Below are 16,989 nucleotides of genomic sequence, written 5' to 3'. Positions count from 1 at the left end.
GAAAGGCCATATGAGTGCAGTGAATGTGGGAAATTCTTCCGGTATAACTCCAATCTCATTAAACATTGGAGAAATCACACTGGAGAGAGGCCTTACGAGTGCCATGAATGTGGGAAAGCCTTTAGCCACAAACATATACTTGTTGAGCATCAGAAAATCCACACTGGAGAAAGGCCTTACGAGTGCAGCAAATGTCAGAAGGCCTTCATTAGAAAGTCTCACCTCGCTCATCACCAGAAAATCCACAATCAGGACAGGTCCATGAGTACCACGAATGAGGGAAGTTCTTTAGATACAACTCCAACTTCTTTAAACAGAATTCACACTGGCAAAGACCTTATGAGTACAGAGAATATGGTAAATCCTTTAGGTAACACTCTAAACTCATTACACTGGAGAATTGCCTTCTGACTTCACATTGGAGTAGGGCCTTCTGAGTACAGTGAATGTGGGAAAATCTTTAGGTGCAACTCTATCCCCATCACGCATCAGGGATTTCACAATGGAGAAAGACCTGATGATTGCAATGAATATGGGCATGTGTTCGGCCAAAACTCCCACCACATTCTGGCACCAGAAAGTTCACACCAGAGAGAGTACTGCAAATGAGGAAATAATTCAGCCAAATTCTGCTCTAATTTACCCCTGGGAGCTACTGTAATGTAGTTTTTTTATTTTACATTTTTAATTGTGAGAAAAATACATCTAACAAAGTCTACCCTCTACCATTTTAATTGTACAGTTTAGTAATGTTAAAAATTCACATATTTGTGCAACTGATCTCTAGTATTTTTTTAATCTTGCAAAATACACTCTATACTCATTAAACAAATCCTCCTACCTCCCCCACCCTACTTCACCTGGCAACCACATTTTACTTTGTGTCTCTTCAAGTTTGACAACTCTGGATACTTGATATGAATGGAATCATACAGTATTTCTCTTTTTAATGACTGGCTTGTTTTGCTTTGTATAGTTTCCTCATGTTGAAGCATTTGTCAGCATTTCCTTCTGTTTTGAGAAGGAATCAGAGTTGAGCCACCTAAAGACATGGGAAATGGTGCTGATAGAGTCAGTACAGCTTTGCCAGATGTTATATTTTTAGGAGAAGAAGAAATCTAGATTTTATATGAAATCTTTATTTAACAGCTTTATTGAGGTATTGACATACATTAAGAGTCCCATGCCCTACCAACTGGGCTAGCTAGGTGCTTGGTATTGACATACATTAAGCTGCATTTATTAAAAGCGTAAAGTATATTTTCATATGTGTGTACAATGGGACCATCACCAAAGTCATAAGATTGAACATACCCATTACTCTATAGTTTTCATTGGCCCCTTTGTATCCTCTCTCTCACAGCACTAAATGAATTGCCATCCTCAGGTAGACACTATAGTTTGCATTTCCAGAATTTTATATAAAAGAGGTCCTACAGTTACTCTTGTATGGCTGTTTTCACTAAACATATGTATATGATCCATGTTGTGTGTGCATAGCATGACATCGAATGAGAATAAGCAAAGTTCTGTTCTATGTATTAGAGTGGCATTATGTATAATTAAGAAAAGTGCTTTTTACTTTCTGACAATCACTCTGAGAAAAAGTTGTTTCTAGTGGTAAAGTGAAATTTAAACTAAGTAACAAATTTAAGTTCATTTTCATAGGAAATTTTTATCAATAAAAAGTTTTGAGTCATCTGCCTAGTACACAAGCTATCACAGAAGCATGTTTATGCTTGACTTCTTTTTTCTAGTAGTGTCTAAGCTGTTAAATTCTTTAGAGTGAAGGAAATTATATGGGTTAGGTACTTAGATCTACAAAGGAAGAGCATTGGAGAGGAATAAATAAAGGTAAAATAAAAACTTACTTTTTCTATCCTTAATTAATCTAACAGATGGCAGTTTGTCCAAAAAATAGTAGCAACAATGTATTCAAGTATGTGTGTGAATATATATAAGTGAAATGAATAACAACAATGATACAAGGGATGAGACAGAAATTAGGAAGATTATCTTGTTATATTAAGGTGTATTTGAAAGTGGATTTGGATTAGCTGTAAATGTATACTGTAAACTCTAAGGCAACCACTAAAAATAAAAGAAAAATAAAGAAGTGTAACATAAGAAAGGAGAGAAAACAATTATAAAATGCTTCATTAAAATTACAAAAGGCAGCAAAAAGATGGAAGACAAAAATAGGAACAAGCTACAAGGGCAACAAATAGAAAACAGTAACTAATATGGTAATATTAATCCAACTATATCAATTATCACTTCGAATGTCTAAATGCATCAATCAAAACACAAGAACAAACTATATGTTTTTTATATGTATATAAAAAAACCCCAAGGAAGTGGTTTAAATACAATGGATGGAGAAAAATATACCATGATAATACTAATCCAAAGAAGCAGGAGTGGCTATATTAAGTTTAAGGAGGGCAGATTTCAGACTGAGGAAAGTTGTCAGGGATCTAGGGGTGCGTTTCATAATGATAAAAGGGTAAATTCTCTACAATTTCTTTCAGAAGATATAATCAGAGGGAATCCTTCCCAACTTATTCTATGAGGCCAGCATTATATTTAGACAAAACACCAGATAGACATTATAAGAAAACCACAGACCAATATTTCTCCTGATCATAGATATAAAAACAACAAAATATTAGCTTATTTAGTGCAACAATGTATAAAAATAATTATACAGCATGACCAAGTGGGATTTATGCCAGGTATGCATGCCTCATTCAATATTGGAAAATCAGTTAATGTAATATATCATAATGTAATCCAACAGACTAAGGAAGAAATATCACATGGTCATATCAATAGATGCAGGAAAAGCATCTAACAAAACCTAACACCCATTCATTATAAAAGCTTGCAGTAAACTAGGAATGAAGGGAACTTCCTCAACTTGATAATATCTCCAAAAATCCTACAGCTAACCTACTTAATTCTGAGAAACTTGAAACTTTTCCACTAAGATAAAGAACGAGGTTCTGTTCCAACTTTTTGCACCTATTGAAATGATCTTGTGGTGGTCTTTTTTGTTTGTTTCTTCTTTTACTCCATTCATTGACTTTCACATGTTAAACCAACCTTACATTCTTGGGACAAATCCCACTGGTCACGAAGCATAATCCTTTACATATGTTGCTCCATCCAATTCTCTTATTTTTAAAATGTATTTTATATCTATATTCATGAGGGATAATGGGAGGCCGAAACAAACAAGCAAACAAATAATTGAGACCAAACTGAGACTAAATAGTCAAGGAACTTTGCATTGGTAAGTAGAGCAGCATTCAGACCTGGAGATGACTTACCATGTCTTGACAGACCGTGAGCAGAAAGGTACAAGGGACCACTGAGGGTAACACACCTGGACGAAATCTGGAGTCCACAAATGAGGAACATTGGAGAACTTATCTCAGTGAGACCTCTAATAAGTATGATACATTGTATCATAGCTTCCATAGTGGTCACATTCGACATATTGTTCTTTTCTCCACTGAACATTTATAATGAGAAACAGGATCAATAGTAGCATAATTGGATTTCAAATATAGATAACTGTGGAAATAAGTGAATACTCAAATGAGAATGAGCAAAGCCTATTTCTTCAGAGCTTACTATAGCAAGAGAATCAGGCACCATTACCTGTACTGGGAGAAACTCCAGCATGAGAAGGGAAGTGGAAAAGCTTTATGATGGATAAAAGACAAGTTATCCAGTGTGCCTTGACTGGAGGCTGTTCCCATGGGGAAGCTTTAGTGGGGCTAGGTGGAAGCGTGAATCCTATGTGATTGGTCTTAAATTGGAAGTGTGGGCAAAATTTGGGAAGCTGTGGATTATTAATCAAGTCCTGGACGTTTTGTGTCAATTATTACATATGTTATTGTTTGACTTCCTGGTCTGGTTACCAGAGATAGTAATCCGGCTTCCTGGACTAGTTACTGTGGATACCTGGTTGGCCATTTGGATGGGTTGGCCTGGATTATGGGTTAGAGTTCTAGTTAATACTTGGTGTGGCCATTGTCTATGTGTGTAGCCAACTCTCACACCTAAACAAGAAGGAAAATATCCTTAAAGATTTCTTGTTTTCTTAACAGTCACATATTGAACATTAATTAACTTCCACTAATTTTTCATTACCCATTCTACTCCTTTGCCTCTGGGAGACCTTCAGATTGACAGAGGTTTTTTGTTTGGGTTTGGCTTGTTTAGTCTGGCAGGCAAACCAAAAATTCAAAACCAGAACAGTCTGACTCTCCAAGGAGTCCTGCCTTCATTGTATTGCTACAGGTTTATTTTTGGACATGGACTTACTAACATTTCTCACAATTCCCCAGGTTCCAGAAACAGTGCTCCAGGTTTCCCATTGAGAGCAGCAACTCAACTTCCTCTTTGTAATAAAGAGTAATCATAACTACCCAAGGCAGTAGAATATTTCCCTTTTGCCGAAGTGGCAAGAGGGGCCCAAGAGGTCCAAGTAGCTACCTTATGTCCCAAATAAGGTTTAATAATATTCTTCTTCTGATGGGGGCTTTCTTCCTTAAGAACAAAGGCCTCCCAGCCAGCAAAACTTACCATTGAGGGGATGAGTAGCAGAAATTATCTGAGCGGGTGATAAGGTATAATAATGTGGAAAAGTAGACTTGCCAGATTTAGTAAATAATGTCTAACCCAGTAAAATTTGAATTATTTCTAATTCCCTATGCACATGCAAGCTGAGAAAAGAGAAAAATATTGCATGGGACACACAAAAATTATTCGTTGTGCATCTGAAAGAAATTATAACTAAGTTTCGTATCTTTTTAAAATTACACTTCTCTGGCAGTTCGCCTCTCCTTAATAGTTCCTTGTTTTGCAGTATTTTTTTTTTTAAATAAAATTCATTGTAGTCAGTGCCTATATTCCATTTACTTTATTTCATAGCTTCTAGGGTAGTCCCATCAAACTTATTTCATTCCTTTGTCCATCGAACATTCCTTATTGAGACATAGGCTCCAGAGTAGTGTTGCAAGTGGCAATCTAATGATGATACACAGTGTAGTAGAAGGCCATTACAACTTCTCCTTTGGTTTTTAAAAAATTTTCATCTGAATTCCTCTGAGTAAAAAATCTTTTATCATTTTGTTTGCTGCTAGGTGAAATCTTACACTTTACATACTTAACTGCTGATTTATTTTTGACTGCCCATGATTTCCAATATTGAATGAACAAATGCATCCCATACAAAGATGTTTAAAAGAATTTTTTCTCATTTAATAAATGCCCATTCTTCAGAAAATTTATCACAAAATATACTCCTGCATTTTGGCATTTTCTATTCAATATACAGAAATAATAGATAATATAAAATTTCACAAGAATTGAAAATATTTTATTTTAGTCTTATGTCTGCGTTGTTTCCTTGTCATTCACATGTTTGAACTCATAACTAACTGTACCCAGAGGCTGAACCGTTGAAAGGGTTGCAAAGTTAGTAAATTACAGTAATTTGAACTTGGTATCTAAGGCAAAATAAAGTGAAATTCTTATTGTCCTGCACAGGAGGGCTCTAGTTGTAAGTCTGTTTCTTCAAACCAAGCTCAGGCTGCTGTAACAAGTGTTTGGGCAGTCGGGCGCTCAGACTCAGTGACCTTTCAGGAGCAGTAAGTGTTTAAGGTTTGATAAACTTATAGGTGCATTAGTGTGGTCACTACTGTCAGTGTGGTCACACCTCATGGGCCTAATCACTGATTGGCTGAATCTTAGAAGCTTGATACTAGCCATGATTCCCTACCTTTCGGAAGGTTAATTACTGAGGTAATGCTATTGTTGATGGGCTGACTCTCAGAGTGTATATAGTCATTCATCCAAAGTTATCTCTAATAAATAGTAGTTTCTTGTTCATGACTTTAGATGTTGATAAAAGACATTTTTTTCCTTTCCCGAAAATGAAAAAGAAGTGCTTTAATTCTTAATCCTCTCTTTTGGTCTTCCTTCAGGCAAACCTGCAGGCGAGACCATAAGGCATTACCCAGATTTTTATTTGCGGGTGTATGGTTTTTAGCTAGTATAACCATTAAGTGGTTTAATCACCAGTTACAGTGGGAGAAAAATAGTTCTGTCGACTTTTTGTAAAGCATTGAGGAAGCTGGTTACAAGATATATAAGGCTTCCTGACAAAGTCAATACAGGACCCAGTACAAAATTATTAGATTCAGGGCATATCCTGTATACACAGAACAGTGGGGCACCCAACTCAGATGTGTCTCATGAACCCACCATTGTGCCTGAAACCCAGTAGGTGCTTATTGGACATTTGTGAAAGCGGTAAAAAGACGACAGCACAGCTTCCCTATTCATTTTTACATTTCCAGCAAATTTTTCAAAATGTCTCTACCTATCCCTCCAAGTTGTTAGGCATAATGTTCTCAAGTATGAAAAAGGATCACATTTTGGAAGTACACTCTGAATGTGGCCAAGGTTCTAGGACAGCCACAGATCAGGTTCACTCTCTGACTTTGCAGACTTCACTACTCCCACTCAAACTTCACTGAGATCAATTTCGTTGAATAACTAATGATCATTAATAGCTTTCTATGACCTCCATTTCACAAGTATTTTTCAGAGGTCATTTTAACTCCCTGTGTATTCACTGTTGCTGCCATTTCAGCTGAAATGCTAAATCAGTTCCCATCAAGGAGATACGATCCTGGAATCCCAAACCTTTATCTCAGGTTAAAGACGCCCCCTTTGCACACCGGCTTCGATAATTAGGAGGGCACGCACTATTTTGGCAGGAGAGGGCATGTGATGTCTTTGCTCTTTCAATTGTTCAAAGGAAATGGAAAATATCTCGGATATGGAGTAATAACCTCTCAATGAAGAAAAAGGGAAAAAATGATCTCAACAAATATGTTTTCTTGGTTGGAACACAATCACTGATTACGCAGGCAGGAAAGACCTCCCTCTTCCAACTCCCCATCTTGTCTGCGGTCTTTTCTTTCTTGTCTCGGACGAAGCTTATTGGAGGTCATAAAATAGCCTTCAAAACTTAAGTCTTCTGTATATGTGACAAGCAACAAGACAGCTGACAGCTATGAGTGGACGCCGAGTGACATTATAGTATAGCGTGTCCCTTCGGTAGTGCAGCCTTTGGGAATTTCCCGTATCACAGCGTCTGTAATAACAGATCTCTACTTCTGACACTTGTCTCTTTTAAGATCCACGAAGCCGCGCTGTGTCCTTGGAGCCCGGGAACTCCATTTCCCAGCGCCCCTCAAATCACCCCTTGGCCTTTATCCCGAAACTTTGACAGAACCGTTGCAGCCAGAGTATTAGCGGAGAAATTACATTTCCCAGAAGCTTCTGCGGCAAGTGATGACGGCGAGCTAAGCCAATGAGGACTTAGCATAGGGACGTTTACGTGCCTTTACGCACGTGGGGGCAGTACTTCCGGCGGCGACCCTTTGGTTGTGGCTTTTCGGCTTTTCTTGGGGTTCTTCTCTGTTTCTTAGGGCAGCGAAGCTCTGGAGTGGGACCAAGGAAACAAAGCAGGAGGAGAGGCGTCATTCCCGCCTCTCTGGAGGCGGCTCTCTGGCCCGACCGAGCCTGTTAGTGACAGCAGTGCCCTGTTGCCTCCCCGTCGCCCGGCTTCGACCCCATTAGTCCCACAGGTCGTTCGTTGGTGGCGGCCGCGCGGCTGAGCCCGACTGAGGTGGGTGCGGCGCCCACCTCTACCCCCCTGTCTCACCCGGCCCGGCTACCACCTCCGAGCGCGGAGCCCGGATAAGGGGCACCCCCTCGGTTCCCTGCAGTCAGGCCCCGGTGTCCAGACCGGAGGGCGTGTCATGTGGGTCCCCGGTGTCCGCGGTGTGATGAGGTGGGAAAGTTCCCTCGGACGACCTGTGCATAGGCTGCAGGTACTACTGAGTCGGCAGTACTGGGGGAACCTGGGGTCTGTGTCTCCAGCGAAGAGGGGTGTGGGGGCGAGGAGTGTCTCCTGGAATGACAGTCTGAGCAGTTGGTAGCCATGGAAGGTTGTGAAGGAAGAGAGTGGCTGTGATGTTGTGATTTATAGTAAGTATATATTTAGTTATTTGGATGAAAAAATGTATTTCTCATATGTATATTTGGTTTTCCTCACAGTTCCTGGCTTACAGCTCTCAAACTCTTGGGATTTCCCAAATGTTGAGAGTAATAAAGTGTCTTTTGTTTTGTGAATGAGGTGACTTTATATAAGCACCTAAGGATGGAAGTTAGTTGTCAGGAGACCGGACATTGTGAATTGAAGGTTGGAACTTCAATCCCACTCCCTGAACCTCCCTAGAGGGGAGTGCAGCTGAAGGTTAGTTAAATGATTTAATTGATCATGCCAATGTAGTGTATCCTCCATAAAAACCCAAAAGGATGGGGTTCAGAGAGCTTCCAGGTTGGTGAACACATGGAGATTTGGAGAGAGTGGTGAATGGAGAGAGGGCATGGAAGCTAGAAGCCCTTTCCCACATATCTTGGCCTATGCATCTCTTCCATCCTAGGTTATATACTTTTATAATAAACTGGTAATTTAGTAAGTGACGTGTTTCTCTGAGTCCTGTGAGTATTTCTGGCAAATTAACTGAACCTGAGGAGGTGGTCTTGGGAACCTCTGCTTTACAGCCAGTGGGTCAGAAATACTGTAACAACCAGGATTTGGGACTGGCATCCGAAGAGTTGGGGGCAGACTTGTAGACTGAACCTTAACCTGTGGTATCTGATGCTATATTTGGGTACATACCGTCAGAACTGAGTTGAATTCTTTTGACACCTTGCTGGCGATCCAAGAATTGGTTGGTGTTTGGCAATCCACTCCCTACCCCTTGCCGCCCCCCGCCCCCACACGTTGGAACTAGGTCTTGGAACCTAATACAGAGGCATATCCAGAGTTGAAGTTTAAAGTTGTTAAAACAGGGATTGGGAAATGAAGGCAGGGAGACTGTAGGACACGACAGTGGACTCCAGGAGAATTATGGGAGGGGCGGAACCAGAGTGGCAATAGAGGAGAGATGTGACAAGAGTTTGTATAGATCATAAAGATAGAGTCAGCAAGATTTCTTGCCGCATCATGTGCTTGTGAGCAAAAGTAGGGAGTGAACGACCATCCCAAGTTTTTTACCTAAATATTTAAAAAATGGAGATGAGGAAGTTAGTGCAGTGAACAGGGTTCAGGGAGATCATGCATTGTATTTGGACATGATGATTCTGAGATGTTTCGAGATGGAGATATCAGGAGATGGAGATATCACATAGGTAGCTGGACATAAAGGTCTGGAGGCCCGGGAAGGTGGCTGGTTTGGAGCTTTCAAAAGGATAGAGGGTGTTGGGCTGGACCAGGCCATAGCCTGGGTGTCAGATTGAAGGAGAGTCTTAAGTTTATTATTTTAGATGGTTTCTGTGGTGAAGTAGGGAATGCCTCAGACTGGAGGGCAGGGCACAGGTGGGTGTGCATCCCTCTTCAAAGGAGCATTCCTGGCATAGGATGAATTTGTAGGAAGGGAAGTCCAGATGGGGTAAGGAACTGACCTAGGTGGAGGCTGAGTTGTGAGTTAGTGTAGATTCTCCCCAGTGTAGGCTAAACAGACCCTCAAGACCACTCCCTGTGGAACAAGACAAAGGTCAGGTGGGTTGGTGGAGTAGCTAGGTCCTAGAGCAGGCCACTGCTCTCTTACCTCCTCCAGCCCTCAGAGAGAGCAAGAGGGATGCTCTACTGTCCAGTCAGGGCTTCCTGCACACTCCCTTTAGAGGATTATGTTACAGGCAGGCCTGGTTGCTGAAAGGGCTAGTAGCTGACCTGCCTGCACTGTGCCTCCCTGCAACTCGTTAACTTAAGATTATGTGAAACAGTTATTGATTTAAACACTAATGAACCAACATCCCTCTACACACAGATAGGCAATTAGAAATGAACACATTGAATTAAATTTATTTGAACACTTAATAATTGGTCTGAATGTTAATATAGTTTTAAGTATTTGCTTACAACATAAAGTTTCGTTTCACATCCTCTGAAAACCTTAAAAAGTGAGAAAAATACATGCTCAAATTTTCAAAACCCTACCACTTCATTTATACTGAAAACACACAAAACCATTGATCGTGTGGACAATAAAAGCTGATATATAGTGCATTCTACTTAAGTTTGATACCACTGTCCACCCTGTGAGTGATTCTAATGCCCATTTTACAGATAAGGGCATGAGGGCTCCTAGAGATTCGGTCCTTCTTCAGGATCTCCCAGCTGGTAAGGGAGCACGGAGGTCTGAGGAGCTGAGCTTAGACCAGGCTGAGATTGCTTTCCTCTATGTTAGAGCAAGGCAGGGTAGTGGTCCGGCTCCGTTTGAAATGGTTACCCATCTCTTATGGCCTCCCTCTTCTCACAGGGTCACATGATGGTGGCAGAAATGCTTATGGACTCTGCATGGTTAAGTAGAGGATGTCCCAGGCTCCCACCCACTCTAGTTATCACCTCGATGGTTTAGGTACCCCAATATAGGGTATAATGGTGTTCTGAGACTCCAACCATCCTTCTTTCTTCCTCTCTTGGGTCTGAAAATCCTGTGGTTCCCCCAAGCTCAGGGTCTTGAGTTAAATGGGTCAGTTTCATTTCAGACAGCCATTGGGGTAAGATGTGACATGCATTCAGGGTGCAGGATCCAGAATGTTCAAATGCTAGCAGGTGAGACTTATCTGGAATGTTTAGGAAATTGCACATTGCTGTTACATCTGATGGGATAGGGAGAGGGGTGGCAGGAGGTCAGGGCATGCAGGGACCAGGCCCAGAATGATAGCCTTTGGTTCTCGGCCTCTAATCTGAGGACGGCGGGAGCTAGGGAAGGTTTGGAGCAGAGGAGGGAGATTATCTGACCCAAGTTTTTGCAGACACTCTCTGGTTACGGAGTGGACAATAGATGATAGCAGTGAAGATAAAGTTAGGGTGACTTATGAGGAAGTTACTGCCCCAATGCGGGTGACTGCTAGTGTTGGCTGGACAACAGTGGTGGCTGTGGAGGTAGAGGAGTGATTGGCTTCTGGCAGTGTTTTGCACAGAACTGTCCACCTATCTGATGTGGAGAGTGAGATGAAGTAGGGAGTCAGGGATGGCTAAACACCAGGTTTTGGCCTTGTTTAGCAGAATGGACATCCCATCAGTTATGATGTGGGAAGTCAGCCGTAGAAGGAATTTTTAGAGTGAATATGAAGAATCAGGTTTTGGCCACATCACAAATATTCCAGAGGCTCTGAGTGGATGTGTCCAGGGAGCAGTTGGACCCAGAGGCCTGAAGTTCAGTGAAGGCATTCAGATTGGAGACAGCCACAATAGAGGCTGTGTGGGCCCTGGTGAAGCTGTGGGAGATTTCAGAAGGGGCATCTTTATGTTGTGGTAGTGCATTAGGGACAATTAGGGGAATGAAGGAGCCAAATCGGTGTCTCAACTGGGCACCCCAAAGGTGGTGATGAGCACCACAAACATAGATAAGGAACTGGCTGTGGGTGTGTGTACTTATGAATGGAAAGGTGCAGGGTCAGCAAGCCTTCTTAGGGGACAGTGGGCATGAGACAGATTCTGAGGTTTCTTCAGGAAGGTTAGATGTCAGGTCGGAGCAGGGCTTGTTACCCTTCTATGGCCTCAGCAAGATTTTGTGGTGACCCTTGCCTGGATTGTCTTATTCAGGCTGGTAGATTAGTTAAGGGCAAAACACTCATTTGTGATGGGGCTGCCCTGTCTCACCAAAGTCAACATGCATTCACTGGCATGTCTCTGCTTCCAAGCTAGAAGTCTTGCTAGGCTGGGGCTTTGAATGACAGTGAGGTGGAGAGAGAAGGTCAAGACTGCTCATGAGATAGTGTTTGCAGTGCAGAAGCGTGAGAGGGCCAGGTACCCTGAGATCCTCACATAGGTTTTTGTGGTGGGTTAAAGCCAGAAACTGGGTTAGATGGGGAGATCTTCAAATGAGAGCTTAGTGCGCCCCGGAGCTGGGGGACTTTGGTGTTCTAGGGCGAGACCAGGTGGATTAAGATGCTGGTTGCAATTTGCTGTGCCCTGCCTGGATTCCGCATGCAGAGTGGCATGTTGGAATGCCAAAGAAATGCCTATGGTTGTGAGCTGGGGGTTTTGGGGAGTTGTCACTGTGAAGGGTCAGAGCCTTGAGGGAGGGCATTTCAGAATGATGTGCATGTGAGGAGGCGTGTGAATAGTTGGTGCGGGGCCCAGGCACTGGGCACTTAAGGTAAAATGAAGAGACTGAGTTTGGTTGTCTGGGAGGCAAGATCTGGGAGATCTCGGAGAAATTGGCTGACAGGAGAAGGGTGAGGCCCCACATACCAGGCCAGATCCTGGGTAGTGCTTTTCTGTTCCCAATCTGTTTTTACTGTGTACTGGACACAGTGATCAGTGGTACTGTAGAGAGAGCAGGCACTGGGGCCACCAGCACCTGGTAACTTCCACACTGGGAAGTCGGGGGAGAGTGAGCAGGGGGAGATGTATGCTGGGAGGACTGAAGATTGTGGAGAGAGAAGTGTATGAGTGATTGTACCCACAGGGTTTTAAATTTACACACATCAGTAAGTGACAACATGGAGAGATTGATATCTTTGAAAAACTTTTTTTTCCTTAAATTTCCCGTGTTCAGTGAACCCACACCACACAGGGCCACGTTAGGAAGCATCAGATTTGATCAGAGGCAGAAGCAGCAGCAAGGGGATACCTAGGCCAGAGCCTTTATTGGGGTTTCCTCAGTAAAGATGAGGAGAGTAAGGTAAATAGTTTAGGACTGACTAATCTGAACAATTCTGGCAGGTCTTCTGGCTTGATGGCTGTCCCTTGATGGCTTGATGGCTTTCCATTCATAAGTACATGGGCCCTGGGCAGAGAAATAACTGACTTGGTGTGTGAGAGTTAGTTAAGGAAGTGGTTGAGACAGTGGGCTCTGGATGCCAGGGGAGATATAAACAAACTTGACTGTCAGTTTGGCCCCTGTAATTAATAGATAGCAAATAAATAAATACAGGATTGAAGGCAACACAGAACAAAAAGTTGCTCATAGACTAAACTGTCCTCATTTTTTAGGGCCATGTGATCTTTGAGGACGTGGCCATCCATTTCTCTCAGGAGGAGTGGGGCCTCCTTGATGAAGCTCAGAGACTCCTGTACCATGATGTGATGATGGAGAACGTTGCACTTCTGTCCTCTGTAGGTAAGGCCCTCATACCTACCCCAGGGTCCTGGGCTGGGTACTGTTCTTCCCTTTTTCCCTACGGGCAGCTCTGTCCTCCCCACAGCCAGACTGTGGGCACTACGCCCTCTCCTGCTTTCCTGGTGTATGTGTTGTTGGCACCAGGGCTGGCCTGTGTGCCTTGTACTTGCTGTCCTCATGAGGCCCCATCCCAGCTGCTCTGAGTATCCACAGACAGGGCTCAGGAGTCAGAAATCTTGAAGTCTGTCTAGGAGACCCCTCTCACTCAGCTTGTCCCTGGTCGGCTCACTCAGCCTAGATATTACCACTTACCAACATACTTTGAGGTCTGCCTGTGCCAGGAATTTCAGCCATGAACATGCTTACTACTTGTGAGGACTACTGGGTTGTATTTTTAAAGGCTCCCCGTCTGATGTTCTTGTAACTAGAATGTTGACCGTCATGGGGTGGGTCACTCTGGGTATGTTTTGTCCACCGCCTTTCCTGTCTTTCCCTCTGGACTGGCCTCTTCCAGGTTCAGATAGTTACTCAGTTTGAGCAATAAGGGCAGCCCTGGGTGCCTGACAGGGTGGGCATTACTTCTGCAGTGTCAAGAGCAGCTCAAAAGAATATGTCCTTGGTACACACGAGCTAGGAAATGGTGACCTGTCAGAAGTGGGTTTTAGTTATCCTGATATCTGTCCTGTGTTTACACTTTTATGATGCCAGGGCCAAACGCCACTCATTTCTACGTTTTCTTTCCCATTGATATTTTGATTCTGACTTCTGACCAAGACTCTCACCTGTTCCCTTCCACTACTGCCTTTGCAGTACCCTTGACATTTGACCTACACTTAAGGTGTTTTGACATCTGCGCATATCTTTAAATAGCCCTTGAATACCAACTACTGTGTCACAGACATTTCTGTGTCTGGACACAACTACTACACAGTCACCAGCAGCCATGACCTTGTTGAAAGCCACTTACAGAGGAGAGAGTTAGAGGCCCTGCCTCTCCTTCCTGCATAGTACCTGCTGTGGTCTGAATGTTTATGTCTCCCCAAATTCATATGTTGTAAACCTCATGCCCAGAGTGATGATATTAGCGGATGGGGCCTTGGTAAGTAATTACATCAAGAGGGCAGAGCCCTGATGATTGAGATTAATGACCTTAGAAAAGAGACCCCACTGAGCTCCCTAGCTCCTTCTGCTATGTGAGGAACCAACGAGAAGTCTGTGACCCTGAAGAGGGCCCTCACCCAATCATGCTGGCTCCTTAATCTCAGAATTCCAGGCTCTGGAACTGTGAAAGATAAATTTCTGTTGCTTATAAGATTATTTTTGTTGTCAAAATACCACCCAGTCTGTGGTATTTTGTTATAGCAGCCTGAGCGGACTAAGACATAACCCCGTCCTTGGGGCCTTCCTCATCATCAGGGCTCTCCCACCATGAGCTTCCCAGGCCCAACTCTGCACAGCAGGCCTTTCTCTCACTGGCTCTCGGCCCCCTTGCCTCTTAGCAGCCCCGTGGACTCATTCATGCTGTGTCTAACACTCATTTGTGATGGGGCTGCCCTGTCTCACCAAAGTCAACATGCATTCACTGGCGTGTCTCTGCTTACAAGTTGTTGGCACAGAGCCCAGGGTGAGGAGGCACCTTCTGAGCAAGGTGATTCTGTGGAAGAGTTACAGGTCAGAACTCCAAAGCCAGACCCGTCCACCCAGAAGGCCCAGCCCTGTGAGATGTGTAGCTCCCTTTTGAAAGGCATTTTGCGCTTGGCCAAGTGCAATGGAACACACCCTCAGCAAGAGGTGTACACATGTATAACAGATCTCTCCCAGTACAATAAGGAGCAGAGTAGAAAGAAACTCTCTGGATGGATTGAGACAAGGCCTTCTTTCACAAGGAACTGCAGTGGTCACATGGCAGAGAGGACTTTGACATGCAGGGAAGGTGGGAAGGACTTTCCAGCTAGCTCAGGCCTCCTCCAGCAGCAAGCCCTTCACAGTGGTGGGAAGCCACACAACACTGAGAGCAGTCAGACAGTTAAAAGTGGGCAAAATGATTATAAGTGTGATGAATGTGGAAATGCTTTTAGCCATAAACAAATGCTCTCTGAGCACCAGAAAACCCACACTGGAGCAAGATCCTCTGAGCACCTTGGGAGAGTCTTTACTCAACAGTCTGGTCTCATTGAACACCAGAGAATTCACGGTAGGCCAGTGCGTTATGAGGGCAACCAGTGTGAGAAGTGCGTTAAAGACTGCTCCATGCTTATTACTCATCAGAGAGTTTACACTAGGGGAAGGTGTTCTGAGTGCAGGAAATGTGGAAGATTCTTTAGATAACGCTTCACACTTGAGAGACATCAGAAAACTCACACTGGAGAAAGACCTTACGAGTGTAGTGAATGTGGGAAACGCTTTAAGTACAAGTCGCATCACATTAGACATTGGAGAAACCACACTAGAGAAAAAACCTTATGAGTGCAGTATATGTAGTAGACTCTTTAGCCAAAACTCCCACCTCACTCGGCACCAAGATGTTCACATCAGAGAAAAAACATGAATGTAGCAAATGTAGGAAATTCTTCATGGACAGCTCCACACTCATTATTCATCAGAGAATAATGCCTTATGAGTGCAGCGAATGCAGAAAAGCCTGTAGGTACACCTTTAGCCTCGTCCAGCATCAGAGCATTCATACTGGGAAGAAGCCTTATGAGTGCTGCGAATGTGGGAGAGGCTTTAGGAAGAAATACCAACTTGCTCGGCACCAAGAAGTTCACACCAAAGAGTATTGCAAATTGGAAAAGTCTTCAAAGAAAAGTCTGCTCTAATTTAGCACTGGGAAGTACTGCTAGTCAGTTTTGGTTTTTCTTTATTGTGTCTTAAAATACATGTAACAAAATTTGCAATCCTAACCATATTTAAGGGTAAGGTTCAGTAGTAATACATTCACATTTTTGTAAAACAAACATCCAGATGTCTTTTTGTCTTATAAAACTGAAATTATACCCATTAAGCAACAGCTCCTCGTCCCCCCTCCCCAATCCTCTGACAACCATCATTCTGCTTTCTGTTTATAAATTTGTCCACTCTGGATACCTTATATAAGAAGAATCATAAAGTTTTTCTATTTTTATGACCAGCTTATTTCACTTAGCACAGTTTCCTCAAGGTTCATCCATGTTGTAGCATGTCAGAACTTCCTTCCTGAATAATACTTCATTTTATGTATGTGCCAGTTTTTCTGTAGCCATCCATCCATCAGTAGACACTAGGATGGCTTCCATCTTTTTGGCTGTTGTGAATAATGTTGTAATCATGATTGCACAAATATTTCTTTGAGGCCCTGCTTTTCGTTTTTTTAGGTATATACCCAGCAGCAAAATCGTTCGATTATATGGTAATTTGATTTTTAACTTTTTTGAGTAACTGAAGAGCTGTTTTCCATAGTAGCTGTACCATTTTAAATTCCCACCAACAGTGCTTAAGTGTTCCAGTTACCTACACCCTCCCCAACACTTTTTTTTTTTTTTTTTACACTATCTTAGGGGACATGTGGTGTTATTTCATTGTAGTTTTGATTTGCATTTCCCTAAGGAGTAATGATGTTAAGCATCTTTTCACCTGCTTGTTGGCTGTTTGTATATGTTCTTTGGGAAAATATCTATTTCAATCTTTTGCCCATTTTTTAATCAGCTTTTTTTGCTGATGTAGGAGTTCTCTATATGTTCTAGGTGTTAACCACTTATCAGATACATGATTTGCAAATACT

The 16,989-nt window shown here is 42.7% G+C and overlaps 3 protein-coding genes across 20 annotated transcripts in view; all 3 read left to right on the top strand.

Moving 5' to 3' along the window:
• Positions 1-15,710, top strand: part of LOC120617016 (zinc finger protein 548-like) — a 23,534-nt gene extending 7,824 nt beyond the window's left edge. For 7 of the 9 annotated variants that reach the window (XM_039880566.1, XM_039880565.1, XM_039880571.1 and 4 more), the window contains one exon: positions 6-1,727. In XM_039880566.1, coding sequence (XP_039736500.1) covers positions 6-411 — 406 coding nt within the window. In that variant the 3' untranslated portion in view covers positions 412-1,727. Of the gene's footprint in view, positions 1-5; positions 1,728-15,601 lie in introns of those variants that run through there. The other 2 variants (XM_039880567.1, XM_039880572.1) reach the window with 1 other exon arrangement.
• LOC120617018 (zinc finger protein 501-like) overlaps positions 7,452-16,989 on the top strand; it is a 39,967-nt gene continuing 30,429 nt past the window's right edge. For all 10 annotated transcript variants that reach the window (XM_039880584.1, XM_039880580.1, XM_039880581.1 and 7 more), the window contains exon 1: positions 7,452-7,714. The gene's annotated coding sequence lies outside the window, so the exon portion shown is untranslated. The remainder of the gene's footprint in view (positions 7,715-16,989) is intronic.
• LOC120617026 (zinc finger protein 547-like) lies at positions 7,721-15,591 on the top strand. The gene is made up of 3 exons (XM_039880594.1): positions 7,721-7,919; positions 13,103-13,229; positions 14,833-15,591. Exons 1-3 carry the CDS (start codon positions 7,848-7,850, stop codon positions 15,555-15,557), a joined length of 924 nt encoding a protein of 307 aa, XP_039736528.1. The 5' UTR covers positions 7,721-7,847; the 3' UTR covers positions 15,558-15,591.

The sequence above is a fragment of the Pteropus medius genome, unplaced genomic scaffold (genome assembly GCF_902729225.1).
Source record: "Pteropus medius unplaced genomic scaffold, Ma_sr-lr_union100, whole genome shotgun sequence".
NCBI lineage: Eukaryota > Metazoa > Chordata > Mammalia > Chiroptera > Pteropodidae > Pteropus > Pteropus medius.
The sequence above is the reverse complement of the archived record's forward strand: the minus strand, read 5'-3'. Positions and strand labels throughout refer to the sequence as shown.

What these genes read in the sequence shown, in the direction of transcription:
- LOC120617026 (XM_039880594.1), top strand. Translation starts at nt 7,848, where the DNA reads ATGTGGGTCCCCGGTGTCCGCGGTGTGATGAGGTGGGAAAGTTCCCTC. An exon ending in GACCTGTGCATAGGCTGCAG is followed by an intron (nt 7,920 to 13,102) that starts GTACTACTGAGT and finishes CTCATTTTTTAG; the next exon opens with GGCCATGTGATCTTTGAGGA. An exon ending in TGCACTTCTGTCCTCTGTAG is followed by an intron (nt 13,230 to 14,832) that starts GTAAGGCCCTCA and finishes CTCTGCTTACAA; the next exon opens with GTTGTTGGCACAGAGCCCAG.